Source organism: Leucopleurus acutus (genome assembly GCF_964270905.1).
Source record: "Leucopleurus acutus genome assembly, chromosome: 6".
Taxonomy (NCBI): Eukaryota; Metazoa; Chordata; class Mammalia; order Artiodactyla; family Delphinidae; genus Leucopleurus; species Leucopleurus acutus.
In genome coordinates this window covers 99,206,870-99,227,897 of record NC_139149.1, presented here as the reverse complement: position 1 = coordinate 99,227,897, position 21,028 = coordinate 99,206,870, and the positions used below count along the sequence as shown (strand labels likewise).

The 21,028-nt window shown below is 53.7% G+C and overlaps 1 protein-coding gene across 4 annotated transcripts in view; it reads left to right on the top strand.

The window, feature by feature from the left end:
• TNS1 (tensin 1) overlaps window positions 1–16,567 on the top strand; it is a 174,042-nt gene extending 157,475 nt beyond the window's left edge. For all 4 annotated transcript variants that reach the window (XM_082840656.1, XM_082840654.1, XM_082840653.1 and 1 more), the window contains 9 exons: window positions 1,735–1,821; window positions 2,539–2,670; window positions 3,079–3,171; window positions 4,107–4,184; window positions 6,010–6,081; window positions 6,334–6,502; window positions 7,472–7,540; window positions 8,032–8,064; window positions 11,702–16,567. In XM_082840656.1, coding sequence (XP_082696782.1) covers window positions 1,735–1,821; window positions 2,539–2,670; window positions 3,079–3,171; window positions 4,107–4,184; window positions 6,010–6,081; window positions 6,334–6,502; window positions 7,472–7,540; window positions 8,032–8,064; window positions 11,702–11,846 — 878 coding nt within the window. In that variant the 3' untranslated portion in view covers window positions 11,847–16,567. The remainder of the gene's footprint in view (window positions 1–1,734; window positions 1,822–2,538; window positions 2,671–3,078; window positions 3,172–4,106; window positions 4,185–6,009; window positions 6,082–6,333; window positions 6,503–7,471; window positions 7,541–8,031; window positions 8,065–11,701) is intronic.
• The last annotated feature ends 4,461 nt before the right edge of the window (window positions 16,568–21,028 follow it).

Genomic DNA, 21,028 nt, shown 5'->3' with positions numbered 1-21,028 from the left:
GATGCAGAACTTCTAGTAGTTGGGACATTTCCTGTTTCCCACCATCTTCCTTGCTTAAAATAGCCATGGGAGTCAACACGGGAAGGCACATGGGGCTGTAGCCACCTCTGACAGCTCGTTAGACAGGCCCCAGCAGCCCCAGGGCCTGGGGCTTTGGAGCCGAGAGAGGCAGCTTGCACAGTTGTACAGCCCAGCTGCCTAGCCCAGAGGCCCTGCTAAGTGCACAGCTGCCAGGAAAAGGAGCTGACCTACCCCATCTCTGTCCTCCAGAAACAGATCCCAGAAGCCTAGCAGAGTGTAAATGACAAGTTGAAATTGACTAAGCACCCGACACACAGCCTAACACACATCTCTGGTCTGTGCCCTGAACTTCACAGCACCGTGAGCACAGGCTCCTCTGTTCCAGCCTCTCACTGACGAAAGCAGTGGAAACGTGCAGATTTGGAATATTCTCTTTCACCCTTCTCCCCCATCCTCCCTTTGTTTTCTTTGGTGTCAAAAGATGAAGGAAGAGGTTGGAGAGTGAGACCCACATGTCCTAATACCCAGCCAGGAAGATATGGTGTAGCTGGCACCAAACTGGTTGCTGCATCTTCTTACCTGGGAAGGTCTTACAAAAGCCTTTCTGTGGACCATCTGTGTGACTTGGGCAAGCTGCTCTCCCTCTCTGAACCTCACATTCCTCACTTGTAATAGGTTGGATAAGGTGCTCTCTGAGCTCCTCCAGAACCTAACATTCTATGAAAGCATCCCTAGTCTGCAGAGGGTCTGGGGTGGGGATGTCTGCCAGAGAAGTGGGGTCTGTGACACTCAGATGGCCTCTTAATTCTAGGCCAACCCTTCTCCTATTTGTCCCAGGCAGGGCAGGAGCAATCTTTTTGCTCTACCTGAGGCAGAACCCGGGCTTTCCATATGGGAAGTGAGGCGGAGCTTGGGGAAAGTGGACAGAAATGTATTTTTCTGCTCTCATCCTCAAGGTTGTTATGATAGAGTTGGGAAATTGAGCCCATGGAGAAAGGGACTAGCAGGTGGGAGGGAAACTTCGGGAAGGGTTTAGTCTGAATCTTCTAGAGAAAGGGGGAGATGGGATGGAGTAGGGCTCTCGCTGGCTTGGTGAGAATGCTGTTCAGTCTCTTCAACAGGGGGGCAGCTCCGTGAGCCACGGTGGTTGTTGGAAGACAGGGAGAGGATGTGAAAGCAGGTCAAGGCCCCCCCCCAGCAATGCTCTGACGATGTCTGAGCAGACCAGCTCTCTGTGTTAGTTTCCTAGGTCCGCCATAACAAAGGACCACACACTTGTGGCTTAAGACAACAGAAATTTATTCTCTCACAGTAGCTGAGGCTGGAAATCCCAAATCAAGGTATTGGCAGGATTGGTTCCTTCTGGGGACTCTGAGGGAGACTGTGTTCTAATCTCAGCTTCTCATGGTGGCTGGCAGTCTTGGGGTCCCTTGGCTTGAAGGTGCATCTCCCTAATCTCTGCCTCCATCTTCACATGACACTCTCCCCTTGTGTCTCCCTGTCCCTTTCCTTCTTTTTATAAGGACACCAGTCATATTGGATTGGGGTCCACTCTAATCCAGCACGACTGCATCTTATCTTGTTTACATCTGCAAAGACCCTATTTCCAAATAAGGTCCCATTCACAGGTACTGGGGGTTGATTCCAACATACCTTTTTGGGGGACAGAGATGGAGACTCATAACACCTTCTTTCCCTCTCCTTCTCCTTTAGACAACAGCCCTGAGACGCGGGCGAAAGTGAAATTTGTCCAGGACACTTCCAAGTATTGGTACAAGCCCGAGATCTCCAGAGAGCAGGGTAAGTGCTGGGTGGTGCTGAAGGTCCTGGGGTCCATCTGAGGTCACAGCTGGCGGCTGCCCACCTTGTCTTCCCTGGGCAAGGGACATGAGCAGACTCATTCCTCTTTGCAGTAGGTGGTAGTCACAGAGAGGAGCTGGGACCAAGGTTGGACACTAAGAGGCACCTCCCCACAGTGAAGCGTTGGGCAGCAGAAGCAGTGGTTGTAGCTGTTTCCCTAAAAGCAGCAAAGTCTTAGTTTTCCAGGACAAAATGAAAGGCTGGCCGAGACACTGTGAAACCTTAGCTCTCCATCTGCATGATGTGGGAGATTTTTGCCCATTTTACAGAAAAATACATAGTTGGGATTGTGGGGATGGAGATGAGAGGCCTCAGCCCCTAAGGGAAGTCTGTGTGGATGCAGGGCAGTGTGACTTCCAGCCAGGGGTCAGAGCCGGACAGTTTTCTTGGAACGACCCCATCTATTCGTTTACTCACTGTATGGGCTGCTTTTGTGCTGCGATGGCAGCGATGAGTAGTGCCTGCAAAGCCTGAAATATTTACTGTCTGGCTATTTATAGAAAAACTTTGCTGACTCTAGTGTAGGAGGACCCTTAGGAGTGTTTACATTTTAACTTTAAGGACTCTCATCTCACCTGAGAAAGAAAGAGGTTCAAGACCTGATGAGACTTAAGCCAGTGCATCAATTTCTCATTTCCCCTTCTCCTCCCGATTCAGCCATAGCCCTCCTTAAGGACCAGGAGCCAGGGGCTTTCATCATCCGAGACAGCCACTCCTTCCGAGGAGCCTATGGGCTGGCCATGAAGGTGTCTTCGCCCCCTCCGACCATCATGCAGCAGAATAAAAAAGGTAACACCAGCTTGTCCACTGGGGCCTCAGGACTAGGTGGTCCCTACAGTCTCTTTAGGTCCTGAGCTGCCAGAGGACGAGGGGTGGGTATGTGGGGTGGGCAAGTCTCTTAATTCTCATGGGAGCTGGTCCCTTCTAATCAGACGCTTCAGAAGAGCAGGTCTTGGGCTTGGTGATGATTGAGGTCAGAGAACAGGGAAGCAAGATGACTGGGACCCTGTGATTGAGTTTCCTTGAGGGGTGGGCTAGCAGTGGTGGTCTCTCCATCCCAGGGCTCTGGCCGTGTTATCGCTGTGACCCTTTCTCCATCACAGCCCAGCACACTGGAGAAGTTGGAAGTAGTGCTGGGAGGTGGCGGAAGGACACCGTGGGCAGTGACGCATCCACGTTTCTTTCTCTTCGTCCCAGGGGACATGACCCATGAGCTCGTGAGGCATTTCCTGATAGAGACGAGCCCCAGAGGAGTCAAGCTCAAGGGCTGCCCCAACGAGCCAAACTTCGGTGAGCTGTCCCCGCCTCCGTCCCCACGGTCTCAGGCCTGTCCCAGGCTCCCCGCTGCAGCGTCTGCCCGTCACCCTTGTCATAGACGCAGCAGAGAAATGCACGGCGACTCCCTTCCTCTGTGCTGTGGCGCCTTCACTCTGCCAGACTTCTTTCTGTGTTTGTCCTACCCTGCGGAGACTTGCTATCATTACCACTGGAATAACAACTGTAACAACAGTTGCCTTTATCCACTACCTACTATGTGAAAGCCACCTTAGGTACCTTATATCACTTCTGGTCTCCCGACCATCCTCCGTGGTAGGTGTCATCATCCCGTTTTACACACGAGGGAACTGAGATTTATCCAGGGACACACAGCTAATAAGTTACTGAGTGGGGATTTGATCCCATCATCCTCTGACACTTCTGCTGCACTCTCCTGAGTGGAGCCCTGGCAGCTGGAGGGACTTAGGAGAGATGCTGAGAGTAACTTTCGATAAAGAAAAGTTGTGGGGGGCTTCCCTGGTGGCGCAGTGGTTGAGAGTCCGCCTGCCGATGCAGGGGATGCAAGTTTGTGCCCCAGTCCGGGAAGATCCCATGTGCCGCGGAGCGGCTGGGCCCATGAGCCATGGCCGCTGAGCCTGCGCGTCCAGAGCCTGTGCTCCGCAACGGGAGAGGCCACAGCAGTGAGAGGCCCGCATACCGCAAAAAAAAAAAAAAAAAAGGAAAAGTTGTGGGGCAACCATCTGACGGCTAGAGTGAGCCTTTAGAGTCTTCTCCCTTGGATCTTGCTGTCAAAGAGGGAGTGAATTTTCAGTTTTGTGGACAGGATGAGGGAGAGGTAAGAACGAAGTTAAAGATTATGGACAGTGGGATGGGGTGGGTGTGCTTCCTCAGTGCCCCCGACGTGCTCCCAGTAACGCTACCTCTGCTGGCTGTCTCCCTCCCTGCAGGATCTCTGTCTGCCCTGGTCTACCAGCACTCCATCATCCCGCTGGCTCTGCCCTGTAAGCTGGTCATTCCAAACCGAGGTAGGAACCTGAGACTCCTCGCCCTCCAAGCGCACCCTTGTGCTGGCCTCCTTCACGTCTCTGCCCAGCCAGCTGCTCCAGAACATGCGCCAGGCTTGGAGGAAACGGGTCATGTTGCCAATCTTGGGAAACTCAAAACCACTCTCCTCTTTATTTTTTCTAATAAAAAAGAAGGGAAAGTTCATTAAAAATCTTAATTCCAGAAACACACATAATTGACTTGCCAGATTGTTCCAGAGAAAATTCTCTGGAGGCTTTAAGAATTCATACTTGAATCCTGAGAATTACGACTCATCCCAGGGGAGGAAATAGAAGCAGGAGACAGCCATGGGGAGGACCGTGTCCGGAGGGTGAGGTGGGCATCAGTGGGCAGGGCCGAGGGAGGGGGGAGGGAAAGGCAGAGGTAGGTCATGGGGCATCCAGGTGTGGGAGGGCGGTCTGAATGGAGAGGAGAGAGCCCACTCGAGGGACCTCTTAGGGATCCACATGGCGTGGGAAGGAGACAGGAAGCCCAAGATGTCCCTGGAGTTTCTAGTCTGCGTGGCTGAGAGGGTGTTCCCTCGCTGAGGGGACATCGAGCTAATGGGAGGGGCAAGCCCTCTTTTGATTGTGGGAAGTACAAATAGAATTCAAGCGCTTTAGGACGTATAGGGCGAGAATTTGAGTGAGACACTGCGGCTGGCAAAAGAGATTTTAGCTCCTCTTAGAGAGGTGTCCCAGCCTCGGAGGAAGGCGGATGGACACCCCAAATCTTTCAACAGCACAGGCTTCCATTATGTAGCCCCAGATACACGGGGCTCCCGTGAGGGGAGGGGAATATGCCTGGCCCTGAACTTGAGGTCTAGGAACTGGTAACTGGGGTGCCTTCTCCCCATGCTCTCTGTCCACTAATAGGATATTCGGAATTGTGTCCGGGACTTGCTTTCAGTCCCTCTTGGAGGTCCTGGGGTTATGTCCATAATTAAAACCTCCAATATTATTTGGCAATATCTATGTATCCAATTCGATTCATTGAATTATTAATGAAAATTGACCACTATTATCAACTTAAAAGTTCAAATACTATTTAAATAGCCCTATTAACCACATGATTTAGACACTAATTAAATTATATTTCTAAGGAATTTAGCAAAGTAATTTAATAATTATAACACTGCTCTTTATTTACATTGTATAAACCGGTGGTTCTCACAGCACGGTCCCCAGACCAGCAGCATCGGCACCCCTGGGAACTTGTTCAAAATGTAGATATTCTCAAGTCCCCCCCTAATCAGAAGCTTTAGGGTGGTGCCCAGAAATCTGTGTTTTAACAAACCTGCACACCAACGTCTGAGAAATGCTGGTATAAACAATACTCAGTTCTTATTAATATTGAAATTGTAGTTGTGCTGCATTGTGGTTTAATGAATTGGGCACTTACTGATCTACACATGAGATACGTCCATGCAAAACAACCATACCAGTTGCCACTTGAAGGCTTGCTTTATGTCAACGACTAGACTAACACTGTACACGGAACATCTCAAAAACCCAGGGAAGTGGGCGCTCTCATCATCACCTCTGTTTTATACATACTTGGCAAGTGACTGGGTGAGCATCTGAACCCTGCTCTGTTGGACTCCACAGCTCCCAACCAGTGTGCTGAATACTTAGAGCAATCACTGGACGTTCAAACTGGACACACGTGCTGACTGCCAGGGCTTATTATGAGAAGCGGTATCCGTTGCACAAAGTATTTGCAGAGCTAGCCTGAGGCCCAGCCAACCTTGTGCTTCTTTCCAGCTCTGCAGTTTTAATTACCAGCTGAATTAAATTTTTGTCTCAGACCCCACAGATGAATCAAAAGATAGCTCGGGCCCTGCCAACTCAACCACTGACCTGCTGAAGCAAGGGGCAGGTGAGTGGCCACCCCAGACGGGATCCCTGCCCAGGCCTTTCCTCCCCCGGGCCCTGTACCCTCCTGCAGGTGCAGGCTGGATATCTCTCCCAGACCCAGATGTCTCTGGGCAGACCACATTTCTGTGTGCAGATGCCTCGGCCCAAGGCTGGCCTGAAATTCATCTGCTCTCTTCTTCCCGAAGAGAGGACCTGGGGATGGTTCCCACCCACTTCGGCCCCCATGACACCTCCTTGGGTGGGTTTCTTCCAGCCTGCAATGTGCTCTTCATAAACTCTGTGGACATGGAGTCACTCACTGGGCCACAGGCCATCTCCAAAGCCACTTCTGAGACACTGGCTACTGACCCCACGCCGGCTGCCACCATCGTCCACTTCAAAGTTTCTGCCCAGGGAATCACACTGACTGACAACCAGAGAAAGTAAGATTCTTTTTTTTTTTTTTTCAAAGATGGTGTTTTTTTGTTTGTTTGTTTTTGTTTTTTATTAATTAATTAATTAATTTTTGGCTGCTTTGGGTCTTTGTTGCTGAGCGCGGGCTTTTCTTTTTAGTTGCGGTGAGCGGGGGCTACTCTTTGTTGAGGTGCGTGGGCTTCTCTTGTTGCCGAGCACAGGTTCTAGGCGCGCAGGCTTCAGTAGTTGTGGCTCGCGGGCTCAGTAGTTGTGGCTCGCGGGCTCTAGAGCGCAGGCTCAGTAGTTGTGGTGCACGGGCTTGTTGCTCTGTGGCATGTGGAATCTTCCCGGACCAGGGATTGAACCCATGTCCCCTGCATTGGCAGGCGGATTCTTAACCACTGCGCCACCAGGGAAGCCCAGTAAGATTCTTCTAATTGCTTCTGTGTTGGGCTCCCCCCAGCCCTGTGACCCATCCATCCATCCACTTTCTCACGCACTCACCAATTGATGCATCCATTCCTGCATCTATTCATCCCCCATTTATCTTCGCCCACCCATTTATCCCTGCACTAATTTGTCTCCCTCTATCCATCATCCATCCATCCATCCATCCTTCCTTCCTTCCACAAATATGCCTGCACTTGTTATACAGCTGTAAATGCAACTGATAAAAGTCCCTGCTTTCTAGAGCAGAGGCCCTTCCTCTCACGCTCTCTCCCCAGCCCCTTTTCTTCCTCCTCCAGAGTTCCCCCGTTTCTCATTCCTCAATGCCAGTTTCTTCCTTCTTTTCCTAGCCTCTAGCATTTGAGACATGTTTCTATGAGACATCTCTCTGTCCCTATGCATGGCTTTATGTCCCCAAAGGGAGCAGCCCAGGCCATCATGCTCAGAAGGGAAAGGCTGTGTCGACCTGTGACAGCCACAGGTGGTGGCCTGACCTGAAGGAGGAGTCACTTCAGCACTCATTCTCTGTTTATCTGATGTGTGTGCCACAGGCTCTTCTTCAGACGCCACTACCCCCTCAACACCATCACCTTCTGTGACCTGGATCCACAGGAGAGGAAGTAAGTCTCTTGTGGACACTTGCCTTCCCAGCCATCTTTCGAACACTGAAGTCTGTGTGTATGCATGTACGTGTGTGTGTATGCACTCCTGTGTGTGTGTATGCACTCCTGTGTGTGTGTGTGTATGCACTCCTGTGTGTGTGTGTGCATTCTTGGCTCAATTTGAAGATCTGCCCATGCCTGTGGGACCGTGAGTAGCTGTGTTGGCATCTTTTTGAGTTTTTCCTGCCACCAGTTTGAAGCCCCTCCCAGGTGCCCAAACACCTGCTTCTACCCCTCTGACCCTGAAGCTGCTTCTCTCCACGTTGGGGAAAGCTCCTTGGGAGGCAGGCCGCAGTGCTCTCTCCGCTCTGAACGCCCAGATGTGTGGTCTTTGGAGGCTCCGGCCCCCCTGGCACAGGGGCTCTGCCTTCCCAGGGGTCCAGGCACACCCGGGGCTGGGCTCTGAGGGAGAAGTGGTGGTTTACGCTGTGCCGTCATTCTCTCCACAGGTGGATGAAGACGGAGGGAGGTTCCCCTGCTAAGTAAGTATGCTTCTCCCCACCCGGCTGGCTGGTCTTCGTGCTCCTTGCTGGGGCAGAGGTGGGTGCGGGAGTGGGTTTAGGATCCAGGAACAGGACGTAGGCAAAGGGCAGCTCTGGAGAAAAGCTTGCCCAGGCAGCCAGGTCTTTGGCCTTCTCCCGCCTCGAGGCCAAAGGCCCAGCCTCCAGTCTTGTCCCCTTCCCTCTCTCAGGACCAGACCAGCAGGGGTCTGAGGAAGGGATCTGAAAGCTGAGAGTGTTATTGGCGGTGACGGCAGTGGGGCAGGGATTGTTTAAATGATCTTTTCTGCCACAATCCTGGCATCCTTGATTCCCATTCCTGCTCTCTTGGCGGACTTCTGTGCATGACGTGGCTGGGCTAGACCTCCACGTCAGACCGCGGGAGTCCGGTAGGTCTGAATTCCTTCCGAAATTCCACTGATGGCCCTGGGGTCCTTTGGTCAATTTTCCATCTATTTGGCATTTCGTAAGTGCTTCCAGGGAACTAACTCAGCCCTGGGAAAATTCAGACCAACCAGAGGGCTGATTCTGCCCTCGGGTGCCTGATGGTAGCACCGTAGATAAGAGAAGTGTATAAGCAGAGAAGTGTGTAAGCAGAGAAGTGTGTAAGCAGGGAAGTGTGTAAGCAGGGAAGTGTGTAAGCAGAGAAGTGTGTAAGCAGAGAAGTGTATAAGCAGAGAAGTGTGTAAGCAGAGAAGTGTATAAGCAGGCTAAGGTGCTGCAGTGGTTTTCAAGCTGTGTTCCAAGGAACGCTAGGTTCCTCAGGTTGTAACTGAGCCGCTATGAGGGGAGGTACGATTTCCAGTTATTTATCAGGATGAATCGGAGTTTTCTCAGTAAAACCAAAACAAAGTATAGGAATAACCTGGGTACTGAAGCTGACATAAGACTGTCACTATGGTCTATAATTCCACCTTTTACTTCGTTGGGCTCACCCAAACAGCCCCATTTTTTTCTCACTGATTGACTTTATCATAGGTAAACGTTACGCTGTTGAATTGATCCATTTATTGCCATAAGTACTGCTGTCACCTTTACATATCCAGACCTCATATAAGATTGGCTTTAGAAAAAGAAAACTTTCACTATTAAAAAGAAATCAAAACCACTGCTGATTTGGGAAGGTTTGGGGAAAGAACCCTTGTTTAAAAATAGGCTTGGGGCTTCCCTGGTTGAGAGTCCGCCTGCCGATGCAGGGGACACGGGTTCGTGCCCCGGTCCGGGAAGATCCCACATGCCGCGGAGCGGCTGGGCCCGTGAGCCATGGCCGCTGAGCCTGCGCGTCCGGAGCCTGTGCTCCGCAACGGGAGAGGCCACAACAGTGAGACGCCCGAGTACTGCAAAAAAAAAAAAGATAGGTCTTATACGACAGGTAGAAATGGGTGTGGGAGCAGGAGAGAGCTGATTTCATGGGGATGGGGCTGGAGAGGCCACCAGATTGCAAGCTCCCTGAAGGCACGACTGTATCTGCTGTGTGGGAGGGGCTGATAGATATTTAGTAAGGAAATGAAAGGATGGAGGCAGGGAGGAGGAGAGCGAGGAGGAGGCCCAGTGAGGCCACTGTGGTCCAGATGTGTGGAACTAACCAGGGTCAGCACGATGAAAGCTCCTTCTGGGGGTGTCCGTGTAACCGCAAGTGGGGTCTGGCTGCTCCCCTTTCAAAAGCCAATACAGAGGCCAGGTTGGTGGAAAGGCAAGTTTGCTTCATTTTGGATGCCGGCAATCACAGGGGAGGGTGGATGCGGCCCCCACCCCACCCCCACTGACAACCAGGGGGCAAGAGCTTTTATAGACAGGGGGAGGGGGCTACATGCCCCCTTAACTAGCCATGATGTAGTTCATTTCTTCCACCTGGTGGGAGTTTCAGTATCTACAAGACAGCTCACAGGATATGTCTCAGGATATTATCTATAGGCCTTGAGAAGGAACTAAAGGTCCTTAACTATGCTTAGTGACTAAACTACTATTATTTAGTCTTGTCGGACTGGTTTCCTTTGTTTCTGCATTTTCTCTGATTAAACTTATTCTCTGGCTAAAGTTTTTCCACAGACGAAAGGCAGGCAGAAGACATGGGGGGCAAGGACCATAGGGTCCTGCTCTGTTTCATCCAGAGGGGCCATGTGGGATGGAGGAGACCTCTTCTGGCTCAAGGTCACATAAAGAGTTAGCAGCTCAGCTGAAGAGAGGCCCCCGTGTGCAGTCCTCTCAAAGCTTATCTCAGCCTCCCCTGGGGCTCATGGGGTCACTGGGCTCTCCAAGTCCCTGCCGCCAGCCAGGAGGCCAGAGCTCTGCGTTTGAAAGGTCTTGTCTTACTCACCACCCGGCCCTCCGAGGGGGAGATGCATCCGGGACAGAAGCGGGCTGGTCCCAGGCCTGGAAATTCATCCTTGAGGAGTAGCTTTTGTGCTGAGCTTCCTTCTGACTCGCCCTTGTGGGGGCCCAGGAGAGCTCAGGGCTGGACGAGGGTGAGGCAGGCGAGATGCCTCAGGCCCCCAGTTTAAGGAGGTGCTCGCTCTGGGGTGCTTGTAAGCGCTCCTCTCTGCCCTTGGGGGCCGAGGTTTCTTGCCGCATCCATTCCCCCAAGCAGAGGAAGGACTTGGGCTACTGTTGAGTTGGCCCTGAGGCCCACAGAGCTGAAATTAACATGAAGGGAGGGCAGGCGGGCAGTGTTCGGGCCTGAGAGGTGGGCCGGTTCTCCATCCTGGCCTGGAGAGGGGGCTCCGGGGGGGTGATCCACGGGCTCAGGCTTCCCCACCACTTGGGTAGACTGTTACCCTAGGCCTCTGACCTGATTCTCCCCAGCCCCTGAAACACATTTGCGTACAGCAAAACTGTGGGGAGCCCTGTGTGTGTGTGTGTGTGGGAGGGGTAAGCCAGTCCCAACTCTGCTAATTTTAGCTGCTGTGGTCCGTCCAGTCCTGGGAGAGGGGTTTCCATCGGAATCTCCAGCTGTCCCGATTTTCCCATCCAGCAATGTGCTGGCTGGGAGGGGACCTGAGCTCACATTCTGTTCTTCCGCGCTCGTATTTTTAACTCTGTTTTGCACAGAGAGAATGCTCAGTCACTCCAGTCCTGGTATGAGGAGTGGGGTTTGGGGGGGAACAGGTGTGGGGTCCCCCTCCCCCTCCCATTCTCTGGAGAAGTGTGTGTGCGTGTGTGTGGGGGACGGTGGCCCCTCGTCCTTTGGTCTCTGACCTTCTGTGGTGTCCGAGGCAGGCGGGCCCTTTGACAGGCAGACGGCACTTTGCTTATGTGTTGTGTGTAAGAACATTCGGCTAGGGGTGTGGCAGGGATGGGCTGAGAGAAGCTGGTCTAGGAATGTCCCATTTTATTTTTGGTCTCATCCCCCCCCCTTACTGTCGGGTCTTGTCACTCACCTCCAGCACCTCTTCCCCCTGCTCCCCGCCCACAAAGGGGAATTTCTGCTGACCCTGAACAAGTGACGTGCTGTCTCCAGGCGTTGGTTTTCTTGCTGGTGAAGGAGAGAAAGGATTCTCTCGCATGCTCCACCCTCAGTGCCCAGTGCTCAGGGAGGTGGGGAAAGATGGGGAAGGGAGCAAAGATGAGCTTGCTTTCCTGGGCGCCTCCCCCCACCTGTCACCCATCTCCCCCCCTGCAGGCTCTTCGGCTTTGTGGCCCGGAAACAGGGCAGCACCACGGACAACGCCTGCCACCTCTTTGCTGAGCTTGACCCCAACCAGCCGGCCTCCGCCATCGTCAACTTTGTCTCCAAGGTCATGCTGAGTGCCGGCCAGAAGAGATGAACTCCCCCCTCCCCTTGCCCGGGGCCGGGGCAGTGGGGATGGGTATGTGGGGAAGGGACCTGTGCATCCTGACCATCCTTGAATCCAGAAGGAGGACTTTGGGCCAATTTTGGAGAAGGAGAGAAGAAAGTGTCATGTGGGGAGAGGGAAGTGAATTGAGCGGGGAGGGGGAGAGAGAGAGAAAGAAGGAAAAAGATGGAGGAGAATAACTCGGATTCCCCCAGGAAGATGGATACTGCAAAACCCCCAGAGCCTCCAAAACTAACCAGGTCCACCTAACTCCCCCCCACCCTCTGAGAGGATGGAACTCCTCAAGAGAGGCAGAATGAACCTCTCTGGAGATCCACATTTTGGGGGGAAATGGAAAAGCTCTTTCTTCCTAACCCAACTGCTTTGCAAGGAGAAGAAATCCTGTCAAGAGAATCTTTTTCTGTCCACCTCTAGGGTAGATCACCAAACCAAAAAGAGCCACCGTGAGACATCCAGTGGCAGAACTTTTGCTTTTGAAAGTGTCTCGGACCTGAGGCCCCTAAGGTCTCTTTGCTCTGCCTCTGATGTACAGTTTGTGGGTGTCTTTGTGGGGTGTATATATGGCCACACCCACATCCTCACACACTGATTTCTGTTTGCCTCTCAGCTTGAAGTAGAAACAGGTATACTTGTCCGTGTCCCCTGTGTTTGCACACACAAGTGCATACTGTCCAAAGAAAGTTAGAGTCGGGGGTGACAGGGCAGCAGGGCGTGGGCATGAGCCCCCTTCCCCAGGAACACCCAGGATTGTGGGTAATGGACGCTCTCTTGGTCCCTGCACCTGCTCTAACAGCCTTGGGTGCCGCCAACCCCTTCTCCTCGACGGAGACCCCCACGGAGTGGGTCTGGCCACGCTGCAAAGTTACCCCTGATCTGCCTCCACCAGGAAGCTGGAGCATTGGTTTGAGGAGATGGGGACTTGTGTGTCCGGAGCTCTGGGGAAGAGATCCCTCAGGAAGGGAGGCTGCTGAGCTCTAGGCACCTTCCCCGAGGCGTGTGGCCCAGCCTCGGGGTGGGCAGGTGGCTCCCGCCAGCTCCAGCCCTCAGCCCCTTCTTGGGTTTCGTGCCCCAGACCAGCCTTTCTCAGACTTGCTTATGTGCATGTTGCCTTTTTGGGTGCTGCTGATTGAGCCTTCCCGCTCTGCCCTACCCTGTTCTGTCCTGCAGGGTCCCCATGTGGGGGCTCATCCTGGGAACCTGCTTCTATAAGCTCTGCTCCGCAAGGCCCAGGAGAGACCCCTGCAGTTCCTGTGCTCCCTCTGCAAGGGATCGGGGGTCTGACTTTTGCTGGACCGCCCAGGGGAGCTGGTCAGTTCTGGGGGAGGCTGCCTGCACACCACATGGCCTGCCTGCGATACCAAAGCCTTGCCCTTCCCCCTTCTGCCTTGGTTTCCCCCCAGAGCCCAGCTGCCGTGGAGCAGAGGGCAAAAGGCGCACATTTAGGCCGAAGGGCTGAGAGTCCAGCTGGGCGACTGGGCGCTCCCTGACCACCACCCAAGTGCTCTAAGCCAGACGGGAAATCCACCAGGACTCCATCCCTGAGTAGCTTCTTAAGCCTCTGGGCTCCCTAGAGAGAGGCATTGTACTGATATATAAATATATATAATATATATGTGAGACATACTGACAGAATCTGTAAGCTAATGAAATATAAGAAAAGGTTAAAAAAAAAAGAATAGGTAAATTGACAAGAAGTATTTATTATTTCCCCATCTAGCTTTATTGCCTCCCTGGCATAATCCAGTCCCCATCCCTCTCTGTACCTATAAGTGAAGCCTGAAAGGTAGGGGCCTTTATCTTTGGAGCAATCAGGGGTCTCCTTGCCCTGGCCTTGGCCTTCCCTAGACTCTGACTAGGGCTCAGCGGGGAGGGGGTGCACGTGCTCCATCCCCTTCACCCCCCTTATTTTTGGCAAGCTGGGCCTGGCTGTCAGCTCCCAGAGATGAGGGCTCAGCAGCCCGCCTCCCTGCAGGCCCGAGCGGGTGTGTGAGCCTGCAGGGGACACGGGTGTGTGTGGTGGGTGTGGGTGACGTGTGCGTCTTGTATTTTTTTTCTCTTCCAAGAAGCTGTATCTGTGTGGATGTTCTGTTTCAGGGAGTTGGAAAGGAGAGCATCTGAAGATGGTGGGGAGTAGCCCCCTGCTTCCCAAAGATTGAAACCTTGTTCTTGGTGACCAAGACTCCCCCAAAGGGCTCTTCCTTCTGAGGCTTTCAAGCCAGACACCACGGTTTCCCCTCTCTCATTCCCTACCTAACCCCAACTCTCTTCCCAGACAGAAGAGGATATTCCCGCCCACTTCCTTTGTAAATATCTTGATCTCCCACTGGACAGCCCAGGAACTCTCTCCTCCTGGTCTGCATGGCCGGGAGGAACATCAGACCCTTCATGTGAGTCTGGGGTCAGCCTTCACACGTGCTTTCCCACCGCCCACCAGCAGCCCACCCCACTCAGGCCTGAGCCATGTGTGACTCTGGGAAGGACTCGAGATGCTGGGGAGCTGATTGACTCCCCCGACCCGACATCCTTCTGGAAAGAGTCAGTTTCCGAGAGTGTGGCCTGTCCAGAAGAACGATGGGGAAGGGTACCCCGATCTCCACCGTGGTCTCACCTTTGGGTCAGACACTGCTTGGGATAACCCTCCCGTGTCTCACAGGTTAGGCCCGTGCACCTTGCACACGTGCGCGCACACACACACACACAACCACAGCACTGCAGTATGTTCTTGCCAAAGATTTCCTTTAAAAGAAAGCACTTTTGATAATTGTTGTTATTATTGTGTGAATGTTTATCCTTGTTTCTCCCCATCCCTCTCCCCAACCTTTTTTGCTGTTGTTTATTGTTGAATCTGTTTGTCAGCCAGGAGAGTGCCGTCTGGTCTTGAAAGTGGGCTGGGGAGTGGGGGATGGGAAAGGGTCTGGGAGGAGTTGGCAAGAGAGAGCCAGAGGCTGGAGAGGCCTGTTCAGCTCGTGATGCAGGGATGCAGACCCCAGGCAAGCTCAGGCCCCAGCCCCAGGCCCAGCCTGTGTCTTGCTGTGCATCCAGGCCTCTGAGGCAGCCGAGGCCTTACCGGAGCTGCCCTGTACGGTGTCTGGAGGAAACAGGGGGCAGGGAAGTGACAGCCCTCCAATTCAGCAGGGAGAGAGGCCCAGCAAGGTCCCCGTGGCCCTTCCCAGATGGAGCGAGAGGGGAGGACTGAGCATGGGAATAGTGGAGAGGTGAGCCCAGAGGGGAAATGGGGAGGAAGGGAACAGTTGGATGGAGTTCCAGGGCTGAGCGGATGCCTCTGCCCTGCGATCGTGGTGTTCTGGCTCCCTCCTCCAGCCAGGTGTTCCAGGGACAGAGATGTTGTGTCCTAGGTTTGGGAAAGGCCCTTTGACCCAGGTCCTCATCGGAGCCTCTTCCGCAGCAGCTCCAAATGCTTGCGGACTGCCAGGATGCGTTCTTCCCTGGCAGAGGGATCCCTGGGTGTGTCAGAGACAGGCAGCATAGGGGTGGGGGGACCTGGTGGCTCTGTGATCGTAAGAGGGAGCCCAAGGGGCGCGTGTGATTCTCTGTAAAGGGGCTCCCGAGGGAGATGAGTCGAACATCCTCTGCCCACTCGGATGGGCCGAGCAGAGGTTGGGCAGGCCCCTGGTGCCACCCTGGGGTCTGTGGACGAGTCTGTGTGTGGAACAGTGTCCGTGGCCCCCCTCCCTGGGATGTTCGTTCATCACCCCCGCCTCCTGGGTCTTCTCCCCCGCTTTGGTCTTTCCCAGCTTCAGGATCTGGATCTGGGGGGGGATCAAGGAGGCCGATGCCCTTTCCGAGGGCTGCCTCCTGCCCCTACATCTCCCCGCCCTTGGGATCCTTGGAGAGGCTGGGGGCAGAGTCCCGGGGCTACTTTTCACCCGGGTCGAGGTCCCGGAATCCCGAGACGGGAGTGCCCTGGCCAGTGGTAACACAGAACGTGTGCGCGCGCGTGTGCAAGTGTGGGTGTATGTGTGTGCGTTTTTTGCTTGTCTCTTTAGGGAACTTAGGAGTCGGGTCGGAGGTGGTTGGCAATGGGATGTCAAGTTCACTATCACCCAGCGGCGGAAGGAATCAGGAGGCAGGGCTCGTAGGGCCCCTGATTGGGGGAATCTCAGTGTCGGTGACGGTGGGATCAACCACACGGGGTGGCGCTCCTCTGTCCTCAGATGTTGAAGTGTTGGAGGACCTCTGTTTATTTCCCACGCTTGGACTTTTCCCAGCTGCGAGGTAATTGTAGAGGGATAGCCCACTTTTGTTTCTAATCAGTGTTCCACAGCTTGAGACTCTCCTGCGTGTCCACATGTGGCTCATGTGTGTGACAGGGCACATCTGTGCATGCATGCTGTGTTTCCCCACCTTTCCCCTCTCTGACATGTCATTCAAAACAAATGTAAGAAACTCCTTACTCCATCCCCTCCTGCCTCCCAGACCCTATGCAGGAAAAACCGAGTAACCCAGCATCCTCCAGATGCCCTGGCTGTGTATTTATATAGATGGAAATATACTTTCTATTTTGTATCATCGTGCCTATAATCTCTGTCACCTTGTATAAACCCTGATGTATGCTACTTACCCTGGATATGAATGTATTGTACACTGATGCTGTCCCACTCCTGTACAGCTGCTTTGTTTCTTTGCAATCCATGGTATGGCTTTATAAATGATAAAGTGAAAGAAAAATCTGTGCTGTTAACTAGCTGTGTTGTTTGGAAAGGGGATCTGTCAGGTCTCCAGTGGGTAAAAAGGGGCCTCACCCAGGCTCCGGATATGTGGTGGGCTTCAGGGATGCCGGTGGCGGACGACTCACCCCAAATCCTCCCAGGGCTTCCCTACCATCCAGGTCTTGGGTCTGCTTACAATGAGTTTTTCATCTGGACTGTTTTAGCTAGAAGACAAACTCACATCAAAATGGTTTAAGGAGGGCCTTCCCTGGTGGCGCAGTGGTTGAGAGTCCGCCTGCTGATGCAGGGGACACGGGTTCGTGCCCCGGTCCGGGAGGATCCCACATGCCGCGGAGCGGCTGGGCCCGTGAGCCATGGCCGCTGAGCCTGCGCGTCCGGAGCCTGTGCTCCGCCACGGGAGAGGCCACAACAGTGAGAGGCCCGCGTACCGCAAAAATAAATAAATAAATAAAATGGTTTAAGGGAAAAAAAAAAGGAATTTGGTGGCAACATAACCGAGAAGTCCAAGCACAGCTGGTTCCGGGAGCTCAAATGGCAGAATCAGGAATTTGTCTCCATTACTTGGTTCTGAGTTGGCTTCATTCTCAGGCAAGCTCTATCCCAGGGGTGGTACCACCGGATGCTCCAGGATATGGCCACTCGAGGCTCCAGGCTTTCATCCTACCAGTAAAAAGAGAGCTCTTTTCTCCCAGTGCTTTCAACAAAAACCTGGGACAAATGCTCATTGGCTCTGATAGACCCTGCTGGGGTCATATGACTAATTCTGAACCAACCGCTCCATCTGGATCTGGGTCACATGACTGCCTCTGGAGCCTTCTGAACCACGGGGACTGAGAACGGGGCAGTGGCTGATCCCTGAAAGGGTGAGATTTATCAGAGGAAGGGGGAATGGAGGCTGCCAGGCAAAACCAGTGGCTGCCCATCAGATGGCAGGTGTGTATCTCACTGGGACACCAGGCCCAGTGGTCCTAGGTAAACTCTTGTCAGTTCAGAAAGTCTGAGGTGAAGCATGCCTAGCACAGTACAGTGTTCCTTGGGAGATCGCAAATACTCATATGACAGCTGCAGTTCCTCATCGAGCTGATCTGAGCTCGGATGAGCTGATTTGGGAGAGTGTGTGTCGAGACCTGCACGTGGCCAGCACAGTGAGTGCCGTGACACGTGGCAGTCTTCTCAGACTGTGTGGTCTCAGGAGTCCTTTACAGTCTTAAAAATATTGAGGACCCCAAAGAGCTTTTGTTCACCTGGATTATCTCTTTCCATATTTACCATATTATAAATTAAAGCTGAGAACATTTCAAAAGTGTTCACTAATTCACTTCCGCAACAATGTTAAACTCGCTACGTTAACATAAATAGCTTTTTAATGAAAACTTATATTTTCTAAAACAAAAAGGATTGGATGAGAAGGGTAACACTGTTTTGCAGTTTTGAAAAGCCCCTTCCACGCCTGGCTCCACAGAGGCCAGCTGGATTCTCCTGTCTGCCCCTGCATTCCCTTTGTTGTGATATCACACATATGTACCTCTGGAAAACTCCACCACACACTTGTGGGAAAATGAGAGTGAGAAAGACAAATAACAGCTTAGTATTATTAAGAAATGAGTCTCGATAGTAGTCACTTTACACAGCCTCTGAAAGGGCCTCAGGGGTCTCTGAGGGACAAAGACACGTGGAGCACGGACACCCTGCCTGTGATGGTGGATTAACATGTACTGCACCGTGTGCTAGGCTTCGTCCTGCCTAATCTTCCCAATGAACCCCTGAGGCAGGTGTTGTTATACCCAAGTGACAAACAAGGAAACTGAGGTCGTGAGAGGCCACATTGATGCTTCTAACTGGCAGAGGTGATGCTTCTCACTACTAGTGACAGCTGGCATTTAGCGCACCTGCTAAGTGCCAGGGATGGCACTGAGCACGTATGTGTATTTTCTCATGCGCACACACCCAGTGAGATAAGGGCTGTGTCCCTGTCTTCATTTTATAGAGAAAGAAACAGATTCAAAGGGGTTCAGAGAATGCCCGAAATCACAAAGTTACCAAGGGGCAGAGCCAGGCTATGAACCCAGGCGAGCTGACTTCCCAGCTCATGCCTCTTCCTCTGCTCTCAGGGTTTGCACCAGGAGGGAAAGACAGACTGACGAGTGACGGGCAGGCAGGAGAGCAAACTGACGGCATTGGTCAGACAGGGATTCTAGGCCTGGGCAGTGGTGCTGGCTTGCCGGGCAGTGGCCCAGGGCTCCTGCTGCGCGATGGGGGAGGGCACAACCAGCTGTGGAGCGATGGGGCTACCTGAGGCTGGGCCTGGCACGGGGGATGAGAGAGCTAGGTCTGTGTGCTGGGCTGATCTAGCCTGGCTTTGAGGGAACTGAACAGCGAGGCAGGGTGGGGGCCAGCTGTGCTCCCAGTGCCCAGAGGAAGAGGAAATGGGCTGGAGCTGCAGAGGGAGGGGTAGGGAGGTGAGCGCTCATGACCCATCTCAGCACACTGAAGACCCAAAGGACCTTTTCATTTCTTGTAAAGTGTGTGGTCCAGGCACTGTCAGCATCGCCTTGGTGGAGAGCTTATTAGAAAGGCAGGATCTCTGGTCCCACCTCAGACCTGCAGATCAGAATCTGCATGTTAACAAGACCCCCAGGAAACCTGCACGGGCACTGAAGTCCGAGCAGCCCGGGCGGGTCTCACACAACTGGGACTTGACCCCAGGACTTGCCTCAGCACCTCCTGGAAGGTCAGGACTGAAGTGCTCTTGTCCGGGTCTACACTGGGGGAGAGTGGTGGGGCCCGCCCTGCTGCTGGGGTTCTGGAGTCTCTGCGGAGACTGGGGCCAGGTAGGGGTGAGCCCTGGCCCTGGCGAGCAGGAACTCCTGTTGCAGCAGATGGACATGCAGGGTGTGAGCAGAGTCACACGCGGGAAGAGGCAGGAACCTCAGCTGAGGAGAGGGCAGGAGGGGCATAGGGGTGGGGCTGGGGGCCGTAGGTGAGGCATCTCACACTCAGTCTCAGACTTGGCTGCAAAGTACCGAAGCCCGGGTCCCACCCAGAGGTTCCGAGTGAATGGGTCTGAGGACCAGCTGGGGCGCTGGGGTTTTTCGTCTCTCCCCAGGGATTGTACAGGCAGCCAGGGCACAGAAGCACTCCTTAAATGGACTCTTCCGTGGCAGGTGTGTGTGTACCGGAGACGGACAGGGAGGAGAGCAGAGTGTGGAGAAGTCCCCCCGGATTGGCTTGGGCTTCCCCACAGCCAGCCCTTCCCCACGTCCCTCCTTCTTGGGGCGGGAGAATGCTGTCCAAATGTCCGTCCCCTGCACCCAGGCCGGGCTCTACCCAGCCGCCCTAAGGGCCAGTCTTTGTAGGGGGCATGCCCTCTAGGGCCTATAGACAGACAATGGTGCGAAGGGAAGGGCCTGGAGAATCTAACTCCAGGGGCTCTGGAATGCCTCCTTATCGGTGTTAGGTCAAAGTCTGCCTCCTTCTATGAAAGAACTGGATTTTCCTCATTAGTTGGTGAAAATGACTATTAGTCTTAGCAGTTTCCAAGCAGTTCAAAATAGGGAAAGGATACGGCCGCTTACACAAACACTGACAGGTAAGTGTAGGAACACACACACACACACACACACACACACACACACACACACACACACAGGAGACCTGGCCCCTTGGGCCGTGCTGAGTCTCCACTCCTTCCTCCTTCCTGCCAACATTCTGTTCAGGCCCAGGGGTGGGGTACCAGGCCAGCAGGGGGACAGGGCTGACCCACAGTGTGCCGACCCCTGACTGAGCTAATTAGCAGAGCTGCATGATCAGAGGGGGGAGAGAGCACCCCCATGAGTTCTGGGGGTCAGACCCACTGGGAGGCCTGGTGCACACGGCACATGGCACGTGCGCAAGCTGCAGTCGGTGCAGAAGGGCCCGGGAGACCTCGGCTTGGAGAATAGATGGTGCTGGGAGGATGGGATGTGGGCTGTCCAATGTGCGATGGCCTCTCTTGGACGAGAGAGTCAGCCCTCTCTGGGTGTCACACTGTCATAGGTGAGGGCCACAGGGAAGTCAGAGGAGAGAGGGCTGCTGGTAATGAAAGGGATGCTTTGGGAAGGGTGAGTTCCCCGTCCCTGCAGGTGTTGGAGCCAGGACTGCAGAAGGCCCCTCCCAGCCTCCATCCTGGGTGCGGCTGCATGCGCGGCCTAGGAGAGCCCCTCTTCCGGCCAGAGCCGGGAGTGCAGACATGGCTGGGCCCATCCTCCAGGTGCCCTCCCTCAGGCCTGCTGGCCTCAGAGGCAGGCTTGGCTGGGTGTGGTTCTGGCTTTGCTGGGATCTCAGGAAAGTTGTTTCCCTCTCTGGGCCGAGTTTTCGCATCTGTAAAATGGGCTAACACCCACCCTGGAGGGCCGGTGTGAGGATTGAGACCACATGGCACGGAGCATGGCCCTTCGTCTACTACTGGGCTGTCGGCCCTGG